The following is a 17249-nucleotide window of genomic DNA, read 5'->3' on the forward strand; positions in this document are numbered from 1 at the left end:
AGAGTAAATCTCCAACTTGACACCCAATCCTCTGCCTCCACATCAGTGTGTGTCCCTTCTGAAACATAATCCTTGCTCTTCATTTCTACTTACTGTACAACCAGCTTCTCTCCTCCTTTCATGCCACCCCTGCCCCTCTTCTGGTTCTGTGACCACTTTTACCAGCCTGCAGGTGGCTGCTTTACCATCCAGAGCAAATTAAAATCCCTTGCCCTCCCCTTCTCTTGCAAAATGTGTCTGCAAGAAAAAACCAGCAGGGTACTCTGCTAAGGAGTTATGCCCATTCTGAGGCTCACAGCAAAAGATGGAGTGGTTCTGTGTACAAAGCTTGGGAAAGTACCACCCATGTTTCTAGCTCTGGCATGGTGCTCCAGGTCTAGAGTGCCTTGCCGAGTCCTACCTGTGGAATGAGCGGGAGTGTCCCGTTACCTCAGTCACTCTCTTCAAAAGCACACAAGTCACGGAAAGATAAAACACAGTCCTCATTTTGTCACTTCTTCTAGCTCTTTCTCACCACTCTGCTCACCATCTGTTTTGCCTGGATTTTATCAGTTTAAATTCTGCCTTACTACATGCATGTGAAATGCCAAATCAGAGTACGAACACTGTACCAGCAATAGTGTCACAGAGAAATTTCTGAGGAGCATAGGATCAGTCTCAAGAATCATTCACCTAGAATGCAGAGTTGCATGTATTCATACCTTATTTATTTTTCTATTACTACAGAACATAGAAGAACCAGCTAGAGACTAACCCCCACTGTCTAGGTGTTGTAAGATAAAAAATACTAAATGATCTTGCTCATTTAAAAATACTAAATGAACTTGCTGCCCAAAAGAGTTTGCAATCTAAGTAGCATACCAGTGATAACAAAAGTATGTGAGACCTTCCCTGCAAAAAGCAGCATGTGATTAACTTCAACCATACAGGTGATCTAAGGGAGATTTTGCCATGTAAGTGTTTTGCTTGCAAAGAGCCTGATTACATGGATGCATCCCTCCATTGGGCCATTTCACCTCAAAAGACCTACCTGAAATCTGAGTGGGTCCAATTCAGCCGAGTGGACAAGACAACAAAAGGAAATCTAGACTCAGATCCTTGCTGCCTAATGAGGACATAGAAGAAATTTCATGATACAAAGGTTCTGCAGCAATCCAAACTGGCCAATACTTCTGCAGCACTCAGGTCTTCATCCACCTTTATGTTTAGCCTGAAAGTTTCCAAGATATCAGCTCTGTCTGCTGAGACATGGAAGCAGCAAGACAAATGCAGTGCTCAGTACTCAGAAGCAACTGCTCAAGAAGTAGGAGGTGTGATTGTGTCGTCCTCCTTCATCCAGTGTGTACCAAATATTTCCCCTTGACCCAACAGCTCTCCATGCAACACACAACCTCTGATGGAAGCTCATTAGAGATGCCAGTCTCACTCTGTTAATTGCAGTAAGAGCACAGAAGAGTGTTTCTCAACCTTTCCCATTCACTTCATGCAAACCTTTAAAAGAAACACACAGCTCATTTTATACCCCACTGTTGCTTAAGGACAGATGACAAATAATAAGTTACATGGAATAGACAAAATGTTGAAATGTTAATATTCAACAAAACTGTCATTCAGTAGATATAATTACAAAACTTGTAACTAAAAAAATAAAGTAAAAAATGGTATCTTCTGTCTAAATCAGTTAGTACATAACTGTATGAGGGTTTCTGGTTTAGAGCTGAACAATTTCCATTGACTGACTGATGTTTTGTGGACTGCCAGCCGTCTGCGAACCACAGCTCAAGTACCTTGGATCTAAATCTCCCTCCTGTGACTAGGAAACCAATTTTAGGAAGTGTAATGCCCAACTTAGTAGCCTGCATTAGGCAGTCTGGCTGTTGCTTTCTGCTGACTGACACTAAGGACAGCACTCAGGATCTGAAAGGGAAGAGGACATGATTCAAAGTACGTCAGCCTTTCGTTGTTTGACTGCTTCAGGTAGCATCTAAGTCTGTAGTTTTGCTCTCTCTCTTACAACCATCAAAAATCCATACAAAAAGCCACATACACATTTCCCAGTTCCCTTTATCAGGTTCCCTTTTATTAATTTATTGAGCAGGGAGTCTGGAGGAAATATGCTACCTGTTCCTCTGTGGAATACTGGACACATCACTTGATCTCCGTGTGTCTCGGCATCCTTACCCGTACAATGGCAGGAAAAATCTTCCAATGATTTAGAAGTGCAAACCTCAATAATTAATGCCAAATTAATGCTTCAAAGTGCTTTAATACAGTGAATGGAAAGGGTCCCACAAAGGCAAAATACTGTACTAAGGCAAGTGCAAAGGCCAAGCCCCTTGGCTATATTCCATAGCTTCCAGGCTGGTAAAACATCCTTCCTTACCACACCAGAAGCAGTAAAATCTGAGATGTGCACACCAGAAAACCTTCCCCGTTGGGGCCAGGAGCGTTTCCAGCACATCTGTGCTTGGGCAGGAGAATCTGGGTCACGGCTGCCAGAGCAGCAGGCAGTGCTGTCCCCCGCAGCGTGATCACACGGTCACATTTCACATCAAGGGCACAGCAAATGTCGCACCTGCGCTGGGCGCTCCTCTGTCACTTACTGTCACCAGCAGGTTCTGCCCCCTCAGCAGGGCCAAAGGCTGCAGCAGGGATGCACATGAACTGAGCTGGCAGCCACAGAGACCACGTGCTCTTCACACGAAGTACAGCAGCAGTGCAAGCCTGCAGCCTCTGTTTTGGAGGGATTACACCACCTTTTTTTAGAGGTAAAGTTTATTAGTAAACTCTGCAAGTATGGCAGGTGGTCTGCCCTTCCCATTTCCCAGCTCCAGAGCACAGAAGAGTCTACTGCAAACTCTTTCCACAGCCTTGACCGGGAGTTCAAGCTGCAGTTTGGGTCCTTTGCTGTATTTTCAGATAATGATACACTGCTGGTGGAAGGCCTGTAGAGAGCAATGAACACCTGGATCCTTCATGTCACCTGCCAGCACCAAGTAAATAAAGCAGGCTGTGAAGGACCTTCACAGGTGTGATGTATGTCAGCAGAAATGCAAATGCTGATGTATCAATAACCAATACACGATATATATTCAGTGATATATATCAACTGACACCCAATGCTGACGTATCAATAACCAACAGCTTGAAGCTGTGCTCTGTTTTTATGAGAGCAGCCCTTGCCTGCTTGTGTGGATCCTGTCTCTTCCTTTCATAAAGAAGACACAAGTTATTGTTTTCTATCATCAGGTAATATCCATGATACGACTTCACAGGTTTTGTTTCATTCATAAATTTCTTCAGGTTTCCCATACACATGAAAAGTGGCAGGAGGAAGGATCTGCTAAGTTTCTCTAAAATGGAAGTTCTTTACTGATATAAAGATGAAACCAATGTCTGACTCAGTAGCACTATGGATTGACACCAGATGAGGATGGGGGTGGCCAATCTCACTCAGCCTTGCTAAAATGGCATCACAATAACCAAGAAAGAGAAAGCTGACTAACTGTGACAGGGAAGGAAGTTTCGCGCATCAGTTTAAAGAATTCTTTGGTTACCCTTTGATTTTGTTCAGAATCCAACTACTTCCTGGGACAGCCGGAAGAAAGGATGCCTCTGACATCCCCAAATCCCTGTTACTTCCACAAAGGGACAGGAATTCCCAATGAACATATTTAAAGCTGCCATTCTCTTTCACATCAAAACATAAGAGATCAGAGAGGCCATTAATGTTATTTTGATTTAAAAGAAAAGAAATTCAGGCAAAAAAGCATAATTAAGGTGTTGGATTTTCAACATGAAGAACATATTTAACCATTTTATAATAATTTGCAATGCACTTCTAAGCTTCTCACAGGAGGAATTCAAATGCCTAAGTCATCACACAGTATCATCTCATCTACTGATAACCTGTCTAACCCAGCCTCACTTCTACTGACATTTCCTTCCTCTGCCACGTGTTCCAGATCAAAAGGCTTTCAACAGGCCCTGCAATGTGCCTAACTTCCAGAATGGGAGCCAGAAACCTTTATTTCTGTTCTGCATGATCCCAAGCACATAAACCAAGTTTCATATTTCTGAGAAAGAACAGAATTCCCATGCCAATACAACAGGCTGCATTTGTACACACCACTTTTAAATCCAAAGTGCCTGTAGACAACAGCCAAAAGTAGCCACCCAAGACTGCCAGTGCTGTGCACTGTAGCTGAACTGGTCTGCAATAATGAAGACAGATCCCAAGTCCTTCTCCTAGAGAGGCCTCTACCATTTCAGGCAGATTGAATCTCCTTTGAAATGAATAGCAACAACCTGTAGTTGGTAGGACAGACCATTGGTCCCTTCTGGTCTGCCTCAGGGAAGATAAATTCAGAATAGCTCATTACACGTCATAGATGAGAAAACTGAGATACAGGTGCTTCAGGATGTCCTTTGAGATGTACTCAGAGAGGAAGAAGGGGCTGTAATTAATCCATGAATAACAACATTATCCCATTCCAGTTACTGTGAGAGACATAGGAACAAGTAACTCCGAGATGCAACAATTGCAATTCCAGAGATCACAGACATCCCTTGGTGGAAAAGTCACTTAATCCACTGCCATGAGAAAAGAAATAACCCGATTTTGTTCTCACTGACATGAGTGAAAAAACTACCTGGGAGTAGTATGACAGGAGAATGAGAATTGAGCTGCCAGAGGAAAAAGATATCCAGGGACATGATTATCTTTTTATTTTGCATTTGTACAGCACCTAGTGCAGATGCTGAACATAATAAAGTCTTTAACACACAGCTATGGCAGTATAAGATGCTGCTCTGAAGTTATCATTTCTGTTCTGGGGGTTCCCAGCACACAGCTCTGCAGGCAGAACAGAACCAGCCAGCACTCTGGACACAAAGCCCAAACACTAAAGGTGAAATGAGGTAAGAGAAGGTTTGCAGGCTGACTTCCTGCTGAAAAAGGTGAGAAGTGCTCACAGGTTCTTCTCCTTCAGCAATGTTCTAGAAATAGAAAGTGCCAGGGCAGAGCCACTAACAACCAAATCAGAGACAGAAGAAGCAGCAAAGCACCAAAGAGACAAAGCAAAGCCTTGCGTTTTGTTTTAAAGCCCTTTCTGTTAGCTGAGTCATATCAGACATAAACCCTGTGGAGATCAGCAGAAGTCATACGAGTACAAAGTAATATTCACAGTGTGACTAAACCACACCACACCACTTTCCTCATAATCCTTATCAGCTAATAAGATTTAATGAAAAAACAACTACATAGACACAAGCAGAGGGGAAAAAAGCCTGACCAGGTGGCCATTCTACCTAAAGCACAGCAGAGGGGAAAAAAGCCTGACCAGGTGGCCATTCTACCTAAAGCACAGCTATCTGTACTGATGGATCAACTAGTGATTCATAATGAGATGGGGAAACTGGATTAGATAGATTAAATCTTTGTCATGATCCTAATCTGAAGACCACTGTACACTAAGGAGTCAGGGATCCAGCTCACAGTTACCCTGAATGGGTGCAGGTCTGTGCTGTGCTGCAGGTGTATCCTGGCTCTCTGGCCTGTGTTGGGATGCACATACCTCCTGGATGCAGGAGCAACTCGCTCATCACCTGACATTAAGCCATGTTTGTCTTCATCTAAGTGTGGCAATGAGCTCTCTTGTGAACATTCTTTTCATCTGGCAGTAGGCGTGATGAATGGAAATGTCTTCAGAAATAAGAAGAAAATGCTCCAAATGCTGCAAAGATCAAAGTGTAAGGGAACCTTTCCACAGAGATCTGCATGGCGTGCTGCATCAGACTGGAGGGCTCTTCCACGTCAGGCACCTCGGGGTTTCCAGGATCTGATGGAATGTAAGATGTACTCGCCTCTTTTTCTTTGCAATACTACCTCTAGCAAATGGTGTTTTAAGCAATACTCTAAAGAGTCCAAATTTCTTGCTGGGATCATAACAAACCAGCACTTCCTGGTGCAAAACGTTCTTAAAGGATGGATGTACTCTCAGTAATGGAAAGAAAGTGGTGACCAAGCTTGCTTTGCCCTAGGTTTCCTTGCAAAAATTCTTACTTATTACTATGACTACTAAATAATTAATATTTACACTGCATATTCATTATTTGCTACTGAATATGCAGCATAACAAATAATTGTTACTGCCCTCTGCGCAGCTGATTCCATGCTGTGACATGTTATTCAGATAACATAAGTGAAGAGAACAGGAAGGTCTGTGTCCTCAGCTAATTACCTGACTGGTCAACTGCTCTAGGTCCTGCCCCTATCAGATTTTACCCAGTCCATGAGTCTTAGACAAAATCGTCTGTGTAGATGTGCATGTGCTGAGACAAGTAAGTTAAACTACCATCTCTGCGTAGACATTCTTTGTTCTTGAGGATTAGCTGGGTTACACAATAATGTGGTTTTTTTCAAAGTGGAAATTAAGTCTAGTAAAGAAGAAAGAAAAGCTGCCTGAGACAATACATGCTATGTCTCACATTGCTGGCAGAGATATCTGCAGCTATACTGTTCAAATTAAATCTTTTAAATATTTAACACGCTTTCCCAGAATGAAGTGCAAGCCAAATAATGCTAGCTGCAGCTGAATCCAGATGACAGACCTCCAGGGGCTAAATTCAACTCTGGAGCCCCCTAAAATCTTCATATCTGACACTCAATGTCTTACTGATACAGAGACATAACTAAGATGAAGGTGAGTTTTCCTTTTGATGTTCCATCTCATATAGCAAAAGAGACCTTGAAAATGCTTTTCTGGAAACATGCTGATGGTGCAACATCATGGCACATTTCTTTCAGACAAAGAAAGTGACAGGGCCTTGCAAACCCTCTAAAAGAACTTAAGAGCACAACAGATGTTCTCCTGAATCTGCAGGAAATGCAGATATGTACCTGACAGAGAAAACTGGCAAATTGTACATCTAATGCCATATATTAGCCTTCCCCAGTCACATTTCCAGAAGGGAGATCAGCCATCCTGCTGCCCCACCTTAAACCTGTAATCCTCCTCCTCCACAAATTTTCCAAATAGCGTCAAAAATGCCTTTTTCTCACTAAACCTCTTCTCAGGTGAGGCAGATAAACATATACGTCGAGCTTCCCGTTTCCCCCTGTTGCCTGGGAAGAATTTTCAGGGAATTTTCACATTCCCACCTAGAGCAATTTCGGCCATGGAAAATCTGTCGGACCCAAGTGCAAAGAGCCCCACGCTTCTTCTCCCAGGCTGACAGGTTAAAGGGAAAGCGAGGCTGTCTTTTGAGAGGGTGGGCGGCAAGTTGCAAAGAGGAACAGAATATTTGGTATTTCTTTTGCAAAACAGACAGAAGAAAGCGGCGGCGGCGGCTGGGAGACCCCGCGGCCGCCTCTCCCACGCCCCCTCGCGAGCCCCCGGCCGCGCCGAGCCCGGTAACAAAGCGCCGCTGCCCAAATCCATGTCCATTTTCCCACCCGTTGATGCTCCTTTCCCCTCCGGACCCCGAGCCCGTCCATCGCCGAGCGCCGGGCGATGCCACCCGCTCTCTTTCTCCCCTGTCACCTTGCGCTGTGCAGCGCGGCAGCGCTTTGCCCTCCACCCCCCGGTGGTTTTCTCATGCTGGAAAATCCCATCCGACCCCACCTACCTCCTGCCTCACCCGCCGGGCAGCCGAGCGCCCCGGCCCCGACAACAACCTGCTAAATTTAGCCCAGTATCCACAGCAGGGGCGAGCGGGACGCGGCGGGGACACCGCACACACACGCGCGGACACGCGGGCACACCGGGCACACGCTGCAGGTGCCGAGCGGCAGCTACTCACACCACTAGCCTGGAGATGATCCATGAGACCATGGCGCTGCCGTGTGCCGCAGGGCTGGCTCTCCCGGCAGGGAGGGCTCGCCCGGTGTCCTCGCCCGCTGCGGCCGCCGCCCCGAGTGCGCGGGGAGGGCGGCTCGGCCATCCGGGCCCCGCAGCTCAGCGCAGCCTCACTGGCGGCACCGCCCGCAGCCAACGCGCAGCCGGGCCCAGCCGCCCACTGGGCAGGGCCCGCAGCCGCCCCCCCGCGGGGAGGAGGAGGAGTCCCCCGCGCTCCCCGCTCCCGCCGGACTTTCCAGCCGGAGGCCCCGGGGCGTGCGCGGAGCTTTCGGGTGAGGAGGGGGGTCCCTGCCCCACCCGCGGCAGCAGGCAGGTGCGCGGGCGCTCCTTGGACCACTGCAGCCGAGCAGGACACGAAGGAAATCCTACGGACTGTTCACATCAAAGTATAGGCAAAGCTGAGGCACGGGGTCGAGGGGTGTCTTCGATCCATAGAAAGAGAAGGATTTCCCCATTTCCCCACACACCCCAGAGTGTCCAGGCACAACGGACAAGGGGATTGGCCACATGATCCAGGTAAATTGCCATCATCATCAGTGATGACAAACAGCAATCTCACCTCGACATCAGTTTTCATTAGGGGGTCTCACGGCTGTCAAGTCCAATTTCCATGAGGAACAGCTGCCCAAACACAAAACAACATATGTTGGCTTGACCTGCAGGTTGTTCTCTTTAAGTTTCCTTTGGGTTCTTTTCCTTTCTTTCACCAGCACATGCCAAATGTGGTTAGATTGCCTGAAATCATCTTCCCTGCTTTGGTTTTTCCCTTCTACTGGAAGCATATATGCCCATGGCAATTCACGATGAGGTTTTGTCTTGCAGTAATCCTGAGATCTCAAGCTAGCCACCAGACCATCCCCAAGCTTCACCTGGAGGCTGGTCTGTGAAGCAGCTGGCCTGTTTTTGGCATTAGGACCAGGGCTCCAGCCACCCTGGGTGCACGGCAGGATCCTTGCCTCCACGCCCCACACATTGTTCTTTTTGGGCATCTGCAGCAAAGTTTCCCCGTCATTCTGCGACAGCATACCTGAAAGAGGCTGAAAATCTCTCATGTATTGTGAGTAACCTGGGAAGAACTCTTGCAGGGAGAGACTGGACGTTTCAAACCAGAGGCAGCAGTTCTAGGAGCTGATCACAGACTTCTCTAGTCCCAGGTTACCACAGACCTCCTCGCAGTTCTGTCCACAGTATCCAGCCCTTATCACAGAATGGTTTGGTTGAAAGAGACCTTAAAGGTCATCTCGTTCCAACTCCCTGCCATGGGCAGGAACACCTCCCACTAGACCAGGTTGCTCAGACCCCTATCCAGCCTGACCTGACACCTCACCTTTCCTCTGCTGAGCTCAAAAGTCCTCCCTAACAGGATCAGCTTTTCTTACGTTGGCTCTCTGTATCTGGTCCTCAGAAAACCAATACGTCGGCGGGCAGACAGACCAACAACCCACAGCCCTCAGGTAAAGCTACAGACAGAGACAGACACGTAGCTAAAGTTCAGCACCTCTAGAAATTAATTTTCGGGGAACAAGTGCCCGGCCGCGCCGCTCCGCTGGCCGCAGCGGATCCGTTCCTCCAGCAGGGGGAACTTCCCCTCCGCGCTGGGACCGGCACCGCGCCGTCCCCTCCGCACCGCCGCTGCGCTACGGCATCCCGGACTGCGCACGGGCTGCGAACCACAGCTGCGGCTATGGGGCCACACACCCCTTCCTCAGGGACTCTAAGGGTTGACAGTAGCGGCATCGCTCCAGCCAGCATTTTGGCTGCTGTACAGGCACCACAAAGGCGGGGCTGGGTGGTGTGCTGCAGCAAGCAAGCGTAAATCAGCCGTCTTCTCCAGGCACGCTTGCTCTAAGCAAGAACTGCCTTCTCTCCAAAAGAAGCCATTAGATCATCCAGCCCAAATTCTTGAAGCAGTGAATCATCCTGTGGTTGTCTTGCTTGTATATCGTAGCCAAACAAGTACTTGGAAATCTGTTATCCAAGATTTTTCCTGTGTCAGGATTATTTAGTGTGAGCTTTTAGACTGCATGTTGGCAGACAATCGACAACATTGTTACAGTTAATGATGGGATATTATCAAGTACAAGGCACAGATCTCTCTGCAAGAATATTTGTGTAATCACCACAGTACACAGAACTTGCCACTTAGTACTTGCTGCATATTTCAAGCACAGTACTTGCTGCATATTTCCTGGACCAACAAGAGAAGATATTGGATCACAAAGACAGCTAATACAGAGGACAACACCCAAAGCTGCAGCAAAACGTTTTAGTGCTCAAATCATAACTCAGCCTCATGTCCTCTTGGCTCCTTCCAGCCTCTTCCAGCTCACCATGTCCACTGCAACTCCTGCCAATTGCCATCGCTGCTGACCTCACTGCTCTTTTCTGGGCAGCAAACCTCCGAAAAGTTTGAGGATTTTTTTTTTTCTGGCTGGCAGCAATCTCTGACAGGGGGAAGCAGGACATGGACCCCTCTTGTGCTGCTTTGTACACAAGTGGCACAATCGCCACCTGATGACTGTTGACTGATCTTAAGCCTCAAATGTACACAGATAATTAACAAGGTAGTCTGGTGATGGCAAACCTAAGGAGCCTGACTATGAATGCAGGGAGCTTTACTGAAACGGCTGTTTGGTAAACACAGGGTGAAGGAGATAATTCAGCTCCACTGAGTCACCAGTGGAAGGGTGACAATGCCCCCTACCTACTCCTCATGGGCTGTGTCCTAGGACAAGTCACACAGTTCTGTGTCTACGAGCTGTGCATGTGACATCCCAAGCATCCTGGAAAGAGGCTTTGCTTGAAGAAAGCCTTCCCGTTGCTGTTAAACCACCTCATCCAGTCTATAAAAAAACAAATCAAACAAACAAAAAGACCACCAAAAAATGGAGAGACAAAAGAAGAGTTAAAGTGTAGGAACATATATGAATTAATTTACACAGCCAGCTCAGCAGAAATGCCATCCAGTGCTAGTGGAATATTTTGGAACTGCTTTAGCAGTGGAAGGTTTGGCAGTGAAAAATCCTACACAGATTGCACCATTAGATGGTTTGACTTCTGTTCCCCAAATTATAAAACATATCAGCTCTGTTAATGAAGGCAGAACCACCACCCTTGCCCTAAATACTATGCAGTCTTCTCCTAGCAACTACTTTTCCTGAGAAGTTCACAGCCATGGAAAAGTCAGACCCCCCCCAACAGCTCTACTATAATCAGACTCATTCCTCTCTGCGCCAGGGAAAGGGGATCTGTGCCTCACAGCTGAACAACAACTGCCAAGCCAGGGCTTCTTAGAACAAAAGCGTCACTGACATACATGCACAGGGCACTCTGTCACCAAATCTAGAAAAGGTCAGGAAGCAGCAAGTGCAGACAACTCTTACATCCTCCAATGGATCAAACCTACACCAGAGGCATTTAAGAACAGCTGAAGTGCAGACAACCCAGCCAAGAAATGTACCCAGGAATAGAGAAAAATATCAGACAGAAAACCTGCGATAGTTGGGTGCTGAAGTTCATTTGGCAAAACCAAAAATAAATATAAAAATAAATAAAATACACATAACCATAGTGCACACATATATCATGCAGTATTGTTACAGCACCTAAAAAGTATCAGGAGAAGACAGATAGTTTGATCAGGAATAAATATTCTGCATCCCATCAAGGAATGCACATGCACACATACATATAGACAAATATACTCAGCCTCTTGAAAGAGAAATGTTCGGTGTTCCACCCACTGGAATAGAATGGGTGACTCCTTGCATTTATCTCCTGACTTCTACTTAGGAAGCACAACAAAAGAAACAAATAAACGAAAACATAACAGGGTAACATGGACAAATAGAGCAAAAATCCAAGAAGAATGCAGCTCCTGAACAAAGTAATGAAAAATGCCCATTTCTGAAATGACAGCTTTACTAACAAATATGGAGCAGACAGGAGAAGGTTAATCCTACTCATGGGGAGTATTGTAAAAGCATGGGGAAACATTCAGTATTTCCTGGCTGCTATTTCCATCTTTATTATTGAATTAATTGTTTCAGAGCTATGGCCATTAGCAATGAGAGATTAAGAAATGCCTATTTTGTCTCAAAAGTGGTGTGGTCTGGCATTTGCACCGGGAATTGTGATTCCTGAGAAACACTCCCCATTTCAGTGACTCACTACAAGAACTTGGGGAAAACATGGAGACCAGCATGTCTGAATGTATCATTTGGCTTCAGGTAACCAAAATGGGAGAGTTTAGCCCCAATTATCCAAATACAAAACTCTGCAGCACAGAGTTCAGCCACCAATACTCAATATCTCAAATAGTAAGCTCTGAATACCTCAGATTGTGCATCAAAAGTGTCTGCTGAGAAGTCTGTTCTTTGCTTTCCATATCCTCTTCTGTAACTTACATGATACAAGAGGCCTCTGCCTTGGAATAAATACATGTGGTTTAGAATAATCCATTAGTGGATCTGAGGTCTCTGCAGACCCTCCAGCTCCATTAGAAGTTATCCTAGTCCAGCATGTTTTCCACCCTACTATTTCAGAACCCTAGAATGATAGAATATCCTGAGATGGAAGGGACACATAAGGAACAAAGAAAATGCTTGATTTGCAGCATTTTATAAATTGATGAAAAAAAGGACTGTATTTTAAACTGGGAATTAATTTTTCAGCCTTAAAAGTCAATAAAGACATTAATAAATTGCCACTGTTATTACAGTACTTCTGACACTCAAGTTAGATCCCTTGTTCCTTGTTAGCTGCTACCATCTTTCCACTGGCTTATCACTGCTTACATCCTAAACACCCTGCTATGGACAGCATACAACTGAAATGTAAAAAGAAAGGAAACAGTTCAATAATAAACCCTATGTATAATCAAAAAAACCCACTCCTAACAGCAACAACAATAACAACAACAAAAAAGTGACTAAAAAGTGACTTTACATAATAAGGCATACTGTCAAAACTTGAAACCAGGAGAAAGACCAAGCCTATATTAGCTTTAAAACAGGACATTTAATAGCCATGGCAACCTTCTGTGGATGATGCACACTGAGTCAAGACTAGGGGATGGTTATGCTTTAAATTTGCTCGTGTGTGTCCCTCTGGGCCCTTATTATCAACTGCCTCCAGGGAGGAGATACTGAGATGTACAGAGCTTTGGTTTGATCCAGTGGGTCACTCCTTACATTCTTGCTCTGGAAGGATGGATTGTTCTGAATTTTATTACTGTGTAGTGGTTAATGATGACAACAATAGTGAATGTACTGAAGGATAACTTGACCATGTTCTTGACCTTAAAGCAGACACAGAGAGAAAGGAGGCAGGCAATTAAGCGCCAGTGTGAACATGACATTTGCTCAAGAGAGATACTGAGAGAAATATGGTCAGTGCATGGCCTTGAGGTTTCACCGAGGCGCCATGCCATGCAAACAGGAATGCAAACGATAACAAGAAGCTGTAAATAATGAAAGGGGCCCCTCTGATGAGCAGAAGAGAGGTTTCCTTCAAGGAAACAGAGAAGGAATGTGCAGGAGGCTATCCATAGCCCTAATTATGTCAGGAGAAAGCCGCAGACTGGTCTTAGCAGTTTCCAGATACTGTCTTCACAGACTGATGTAATAAAAGAATTGAAGGAAGTAAGAGAGGAAAGCAAAGTGAGCTTGTTCACCATCCCTTACTGAAATACCTTTAACCAACTAATTTGGTATCGGGGCACTGCTCTGTTTAGCAATATCCGGCACATAGATGAAACCACCCAAGCAATTACTAGGTTAACATGGCAGTGTAAAAACATGTTTTAATAACTGTATAAATACTACTTGGTGGTAAGTTTTAATAAAAGGCTGCTATTGACCTTCCGGATCAATTTAAATCCCAGCACAAACCAGGATGTGGTTTCAATTCCACGCAGAGCCCCGAGGGAGGCAGATGGAAACGAGCTGCCCTGGCACAGCTGGCAAAGATGCCTTCCCATAGGAGCTGCTCAGAGGTACTTGCAGGTGAGCAGCAACCTCGCTGTGAGTGCACTCATTTCTCCAGGGATTTTCTCAGACTTCTGCCGGGATTTTGCTCTTCCTCCCATACACAAGAATATACCTGCCTCTCCCACGTGTGTCCTGTTCTGTTCCTCTCAAGGTGTGTAAACCACCCATTGCCTTACAGCTGCTTTGTCCTCAGTTACAAACGCAAAGAGAAATGCTGAGTGTCAAAGCACGGAGCATATTAAAGACACCAACTCTCATACTATGTATACTCATGAACATGAAATTCCACCACACTAAGCTACTTCCAGTTTTATTTCATTCTGGGAAAAGTAAAAAGGATGTCAGGGAAAGGATTCCTTTTTTTATGGACAAGTTATATAACTAAATTTTTTCTCTGCAGTCAGGATATATGAAAAACTTGCAGCATCATCCTGCTTCTCTCCCTCTCATTATGTGGCAGTAGGAACAAGAATTAATCGTTTTGCCAGGGACAAAAAAGGCTACGTTCCAAAACTGAAACAAAAAAAAAAAAACAGGATCCAAACCAAACAACTTAGAGGCTTCAGAAAAAAAAAAAAAGACAAAGAAAAAATTCATCCATTGTGATAAGAGTTTTCAAATTACCTTCTACAGGCTATTTATAGAGACACCCCTCCCCCCCCCCCATTCCCATATACTTTACTCCCTTCTAAAGCCTTACAATATCTCACTTTAATGCCACTGTTAATGAGAGCAGATAATGGTTCCTTGGCTTGGTACCTGCTTACAGCTCACAAAGGTCAAAGTGCGTGCTGCGGGTATTGCATATAGAGAGCTCCCAACACTCGATAGGGGCAGTGAAAGTATCCTAACACGTTCTGAACCATCCATGCCTGACTGAGGAAAGCAGTAGTAGTTTCTCCCCACAAATACTGATCAACTACATCTGCTTAGCATAAGATTTGAAAAGGCTACAGCTGAAAATGAAAATTTGGACTCCTAGCAGTCTATATACTTCAATACCACAATGTACTCTAATGAACAGAAAAAAAGAAAACTGCTTAAAAAAAATCATCTTCTTCATCATCACTTTCAAATAGCGTTTGTGCTCAACCCCCATTTTCCATATCAGTCTCCAGCCAGCAAACTGCAAGTTCCAACCTCTCAAACTGCTGAACAAAGCACATGTCCTCCCTCCATACTCCAGTAAGAGACTCATAATTGCAATGCATGCAGGTGATGCAGTGTTTTCTGTGCTCTCTTCTCCCTCAGACACCTGCCCAGACATCCTCTGTTGAAAATACCTCCCACATCTGTAAGAGCCCAGAGATTCTCCAAGTACCACTGAAATGAAATGGACAAAATAGAGCCAGTGAATAGCACTGCCAACAGCAGTGCTGTGAAGGTGTATCTCTATCCCATGGAAAGTGTGCCAGCATATCATATGGTCTTCCCAGAACTACCCTGACACCAGTAAGGGTGCTGCTGATAAACGTGTTGCTGTAGCAACACAGAGCTTACTCTGAGGAAGCTACACAGGAATGTCCTCAGGAGCCCTGCGGATGATTTTCAACTCATGCCAAGCTCCATGCTGCTGAGGCTACACCTGACTTTGTACAACAGCTGAGTTATAAGTAGCCCATGGATGTCTTTGTGTCCAACTTGAAGCTCAAGGCAGGGCCAACTTTGAGCCTGCATTACACTGGGGAGGGCCTCATCTCCAGATAATATTTTATAAAATAGTCTAGACATGAATTTGTGACCTGTAGCAGTTACAGTGCAGTGAGAAATGAGACAGTTTTAACCTTACAACAACTCTTACAACACCAGTAAAACTGGTGTGGTGGGCAGAGATCTGAAGCTGCCTTAGCACTGAAGCTGTCTCCCCTGGTGCCAGCAGCACAGCAGCTATCAGAGCACTGTGCAACAGGTTGTGTTACAACCTCTTAGGTCAAGATGTTGCTCTTTCAGGTGGAAAATTAGTTCTGCAAAAGTCAAGTGCATTCCTTCTATTCGCTATAGGCAAGAGGATTTAAAACCTTGGCTTTGAGTAAACACACATGGTGGGCAGCTGCAGCCACTGCTTAAGAGTTAATCCCTGTAATATCCTTCATTAATCTAACTACAATGATCAAGTAGCATGGAACATATTCAACATGGACAGAGAGTGCATGCTAGATTAACAGGATTACCTGCTGATGAGGGTAATACTATGCTGTATTTATTCAGCACTTCTCTGAAGAACAGAAGGTACCTTTCAAAGGTGGGTAAATATTTGTTAATCCCGAAGGTGAAAATATAAGTGCAAAGAGGAGAAGTAATAACACCAGTACCACACAGTGAACCAGAAGCACTATTTCCAGACATGCTTTAACAGCATTTCTTGGGCCATAGGTTGGTATAACCTGCTCATAAAGTCCTAACAATCACAGCACATCCTGTTCTCTCATGCTAACAGGCTGCCTATAAAGCAACATTTCTATTGCCAGTTAAAGCTCCATTTTCACTACTCATGTTTTGCTGACTTTGAAAGAGTCTACGCAAATACATCTGGGGAGCAAACATACAGCTTACAGTACTTTCCTTTGCACTGTAGCGTGTCTAACACACTGCTATGGAATAGTCAAATGTAAACATTCTGAACCATCCATAACTTTTATATGTATCTTTTATAGCTTGTGGTCATAAGTGATTATTTTGCATTCTTTGTGTATAAACAATAGATATGTTTTAAAGAGTCTGATAAAATAATGAACGTGAAGAACAAAGCTTTCATTTCTCTCCCTCTTTAAAAGATCCTTTACCATCCACAACCAATTCCTGTGATTCCTGTCTATAGACATTATTCTTCTAATGATCATAAGGTCACTTGTACCACAGGAAACCTCTGAGAGCTGAGCATACCCTGTACTCATTAGCCCATCAGTGCCTCACACCAGCATTCATTGCAGTAGCTACTGACAAAGGAAAAAAACCCCAAAACTTCACTGCTTGTGTAATTTGGGCAACAATGTGTAAACCAGAGTAGCATAGACACCATGCCACTTTATGTTTGTATCTAGTTCAGCATTTACTCCAGCAGAAAGGGTGGAACATAAGTCAATAATTAGGGATCTCTACAGCAAATGAGAAAGATCAGACATCTCTGAGGGATAATTTGTCCCACTTATTCTAGACATCTATTTTAGTATGAATCTCCTTCTGGAGATGCTTCTCTTTGCTCCCTGCAGAGTAGGCTTAGACAATGAGATGCCTTCTGGTGGAAGAAGTTCATTAAATGCATATTTTCTGTGCTGGCAATTTGTGACCTACATGTTACACAAAGTGAGATACATCCAACCTCTGCTGCAACCAGAGGCACAATGCTAATCATCTCATGGAGTGAGTCAAGGAACCCAACACCTGACATAAACCCATGCCT

General features: G+C 44.8%; 1 protein-coding gene across 4 annotated transcripts in view; it reads right to left on the reverse strand.

Moving 5' to 3' along the window:
- The window catches only part of REEP1 (receptor accessory protein 1), a 65861-nt gene extending 57863 nt beyond the window's left edge, over positions 1-7998 (reverse strand). The window contains exon 1 of one of the 4 annotated variants that reach the window (XM_039551206.1): positions 7804-7998. In XM_039551206.1, coding sequence (XP_039407140.1) covers positions 7804-7835 — 32 coding nt within the window. In that variant the 5' untranslated portion in view covers positions 7836-7998. Of the gene's footprint in view, positions 1-7629; positions 7777-7803 lie in introns of those variants that run through there. The other 3 variants (XM_039551205.1, XM_039551203.1, XM_039551204.1) reach the window with 3 other exon arrangements.
- Positions 7999-17249: the final 9251 nt, after the last annotated feature.

Source organism: Corvus cornix, chromosome 4, assembly GCF_000738735.6.
Source record: "Corvus cornix cornix isolate S_Up_H32 chromosome 4, ASM73873v5, whole genome shotgun sequence".
Classification (NCBI taxonomy): domain Eukaryota; kingdom Metazoa; phylum Chordata; class Aves; order Passeriformes; family Corvidae; genus Corvus; species Corvus cornix.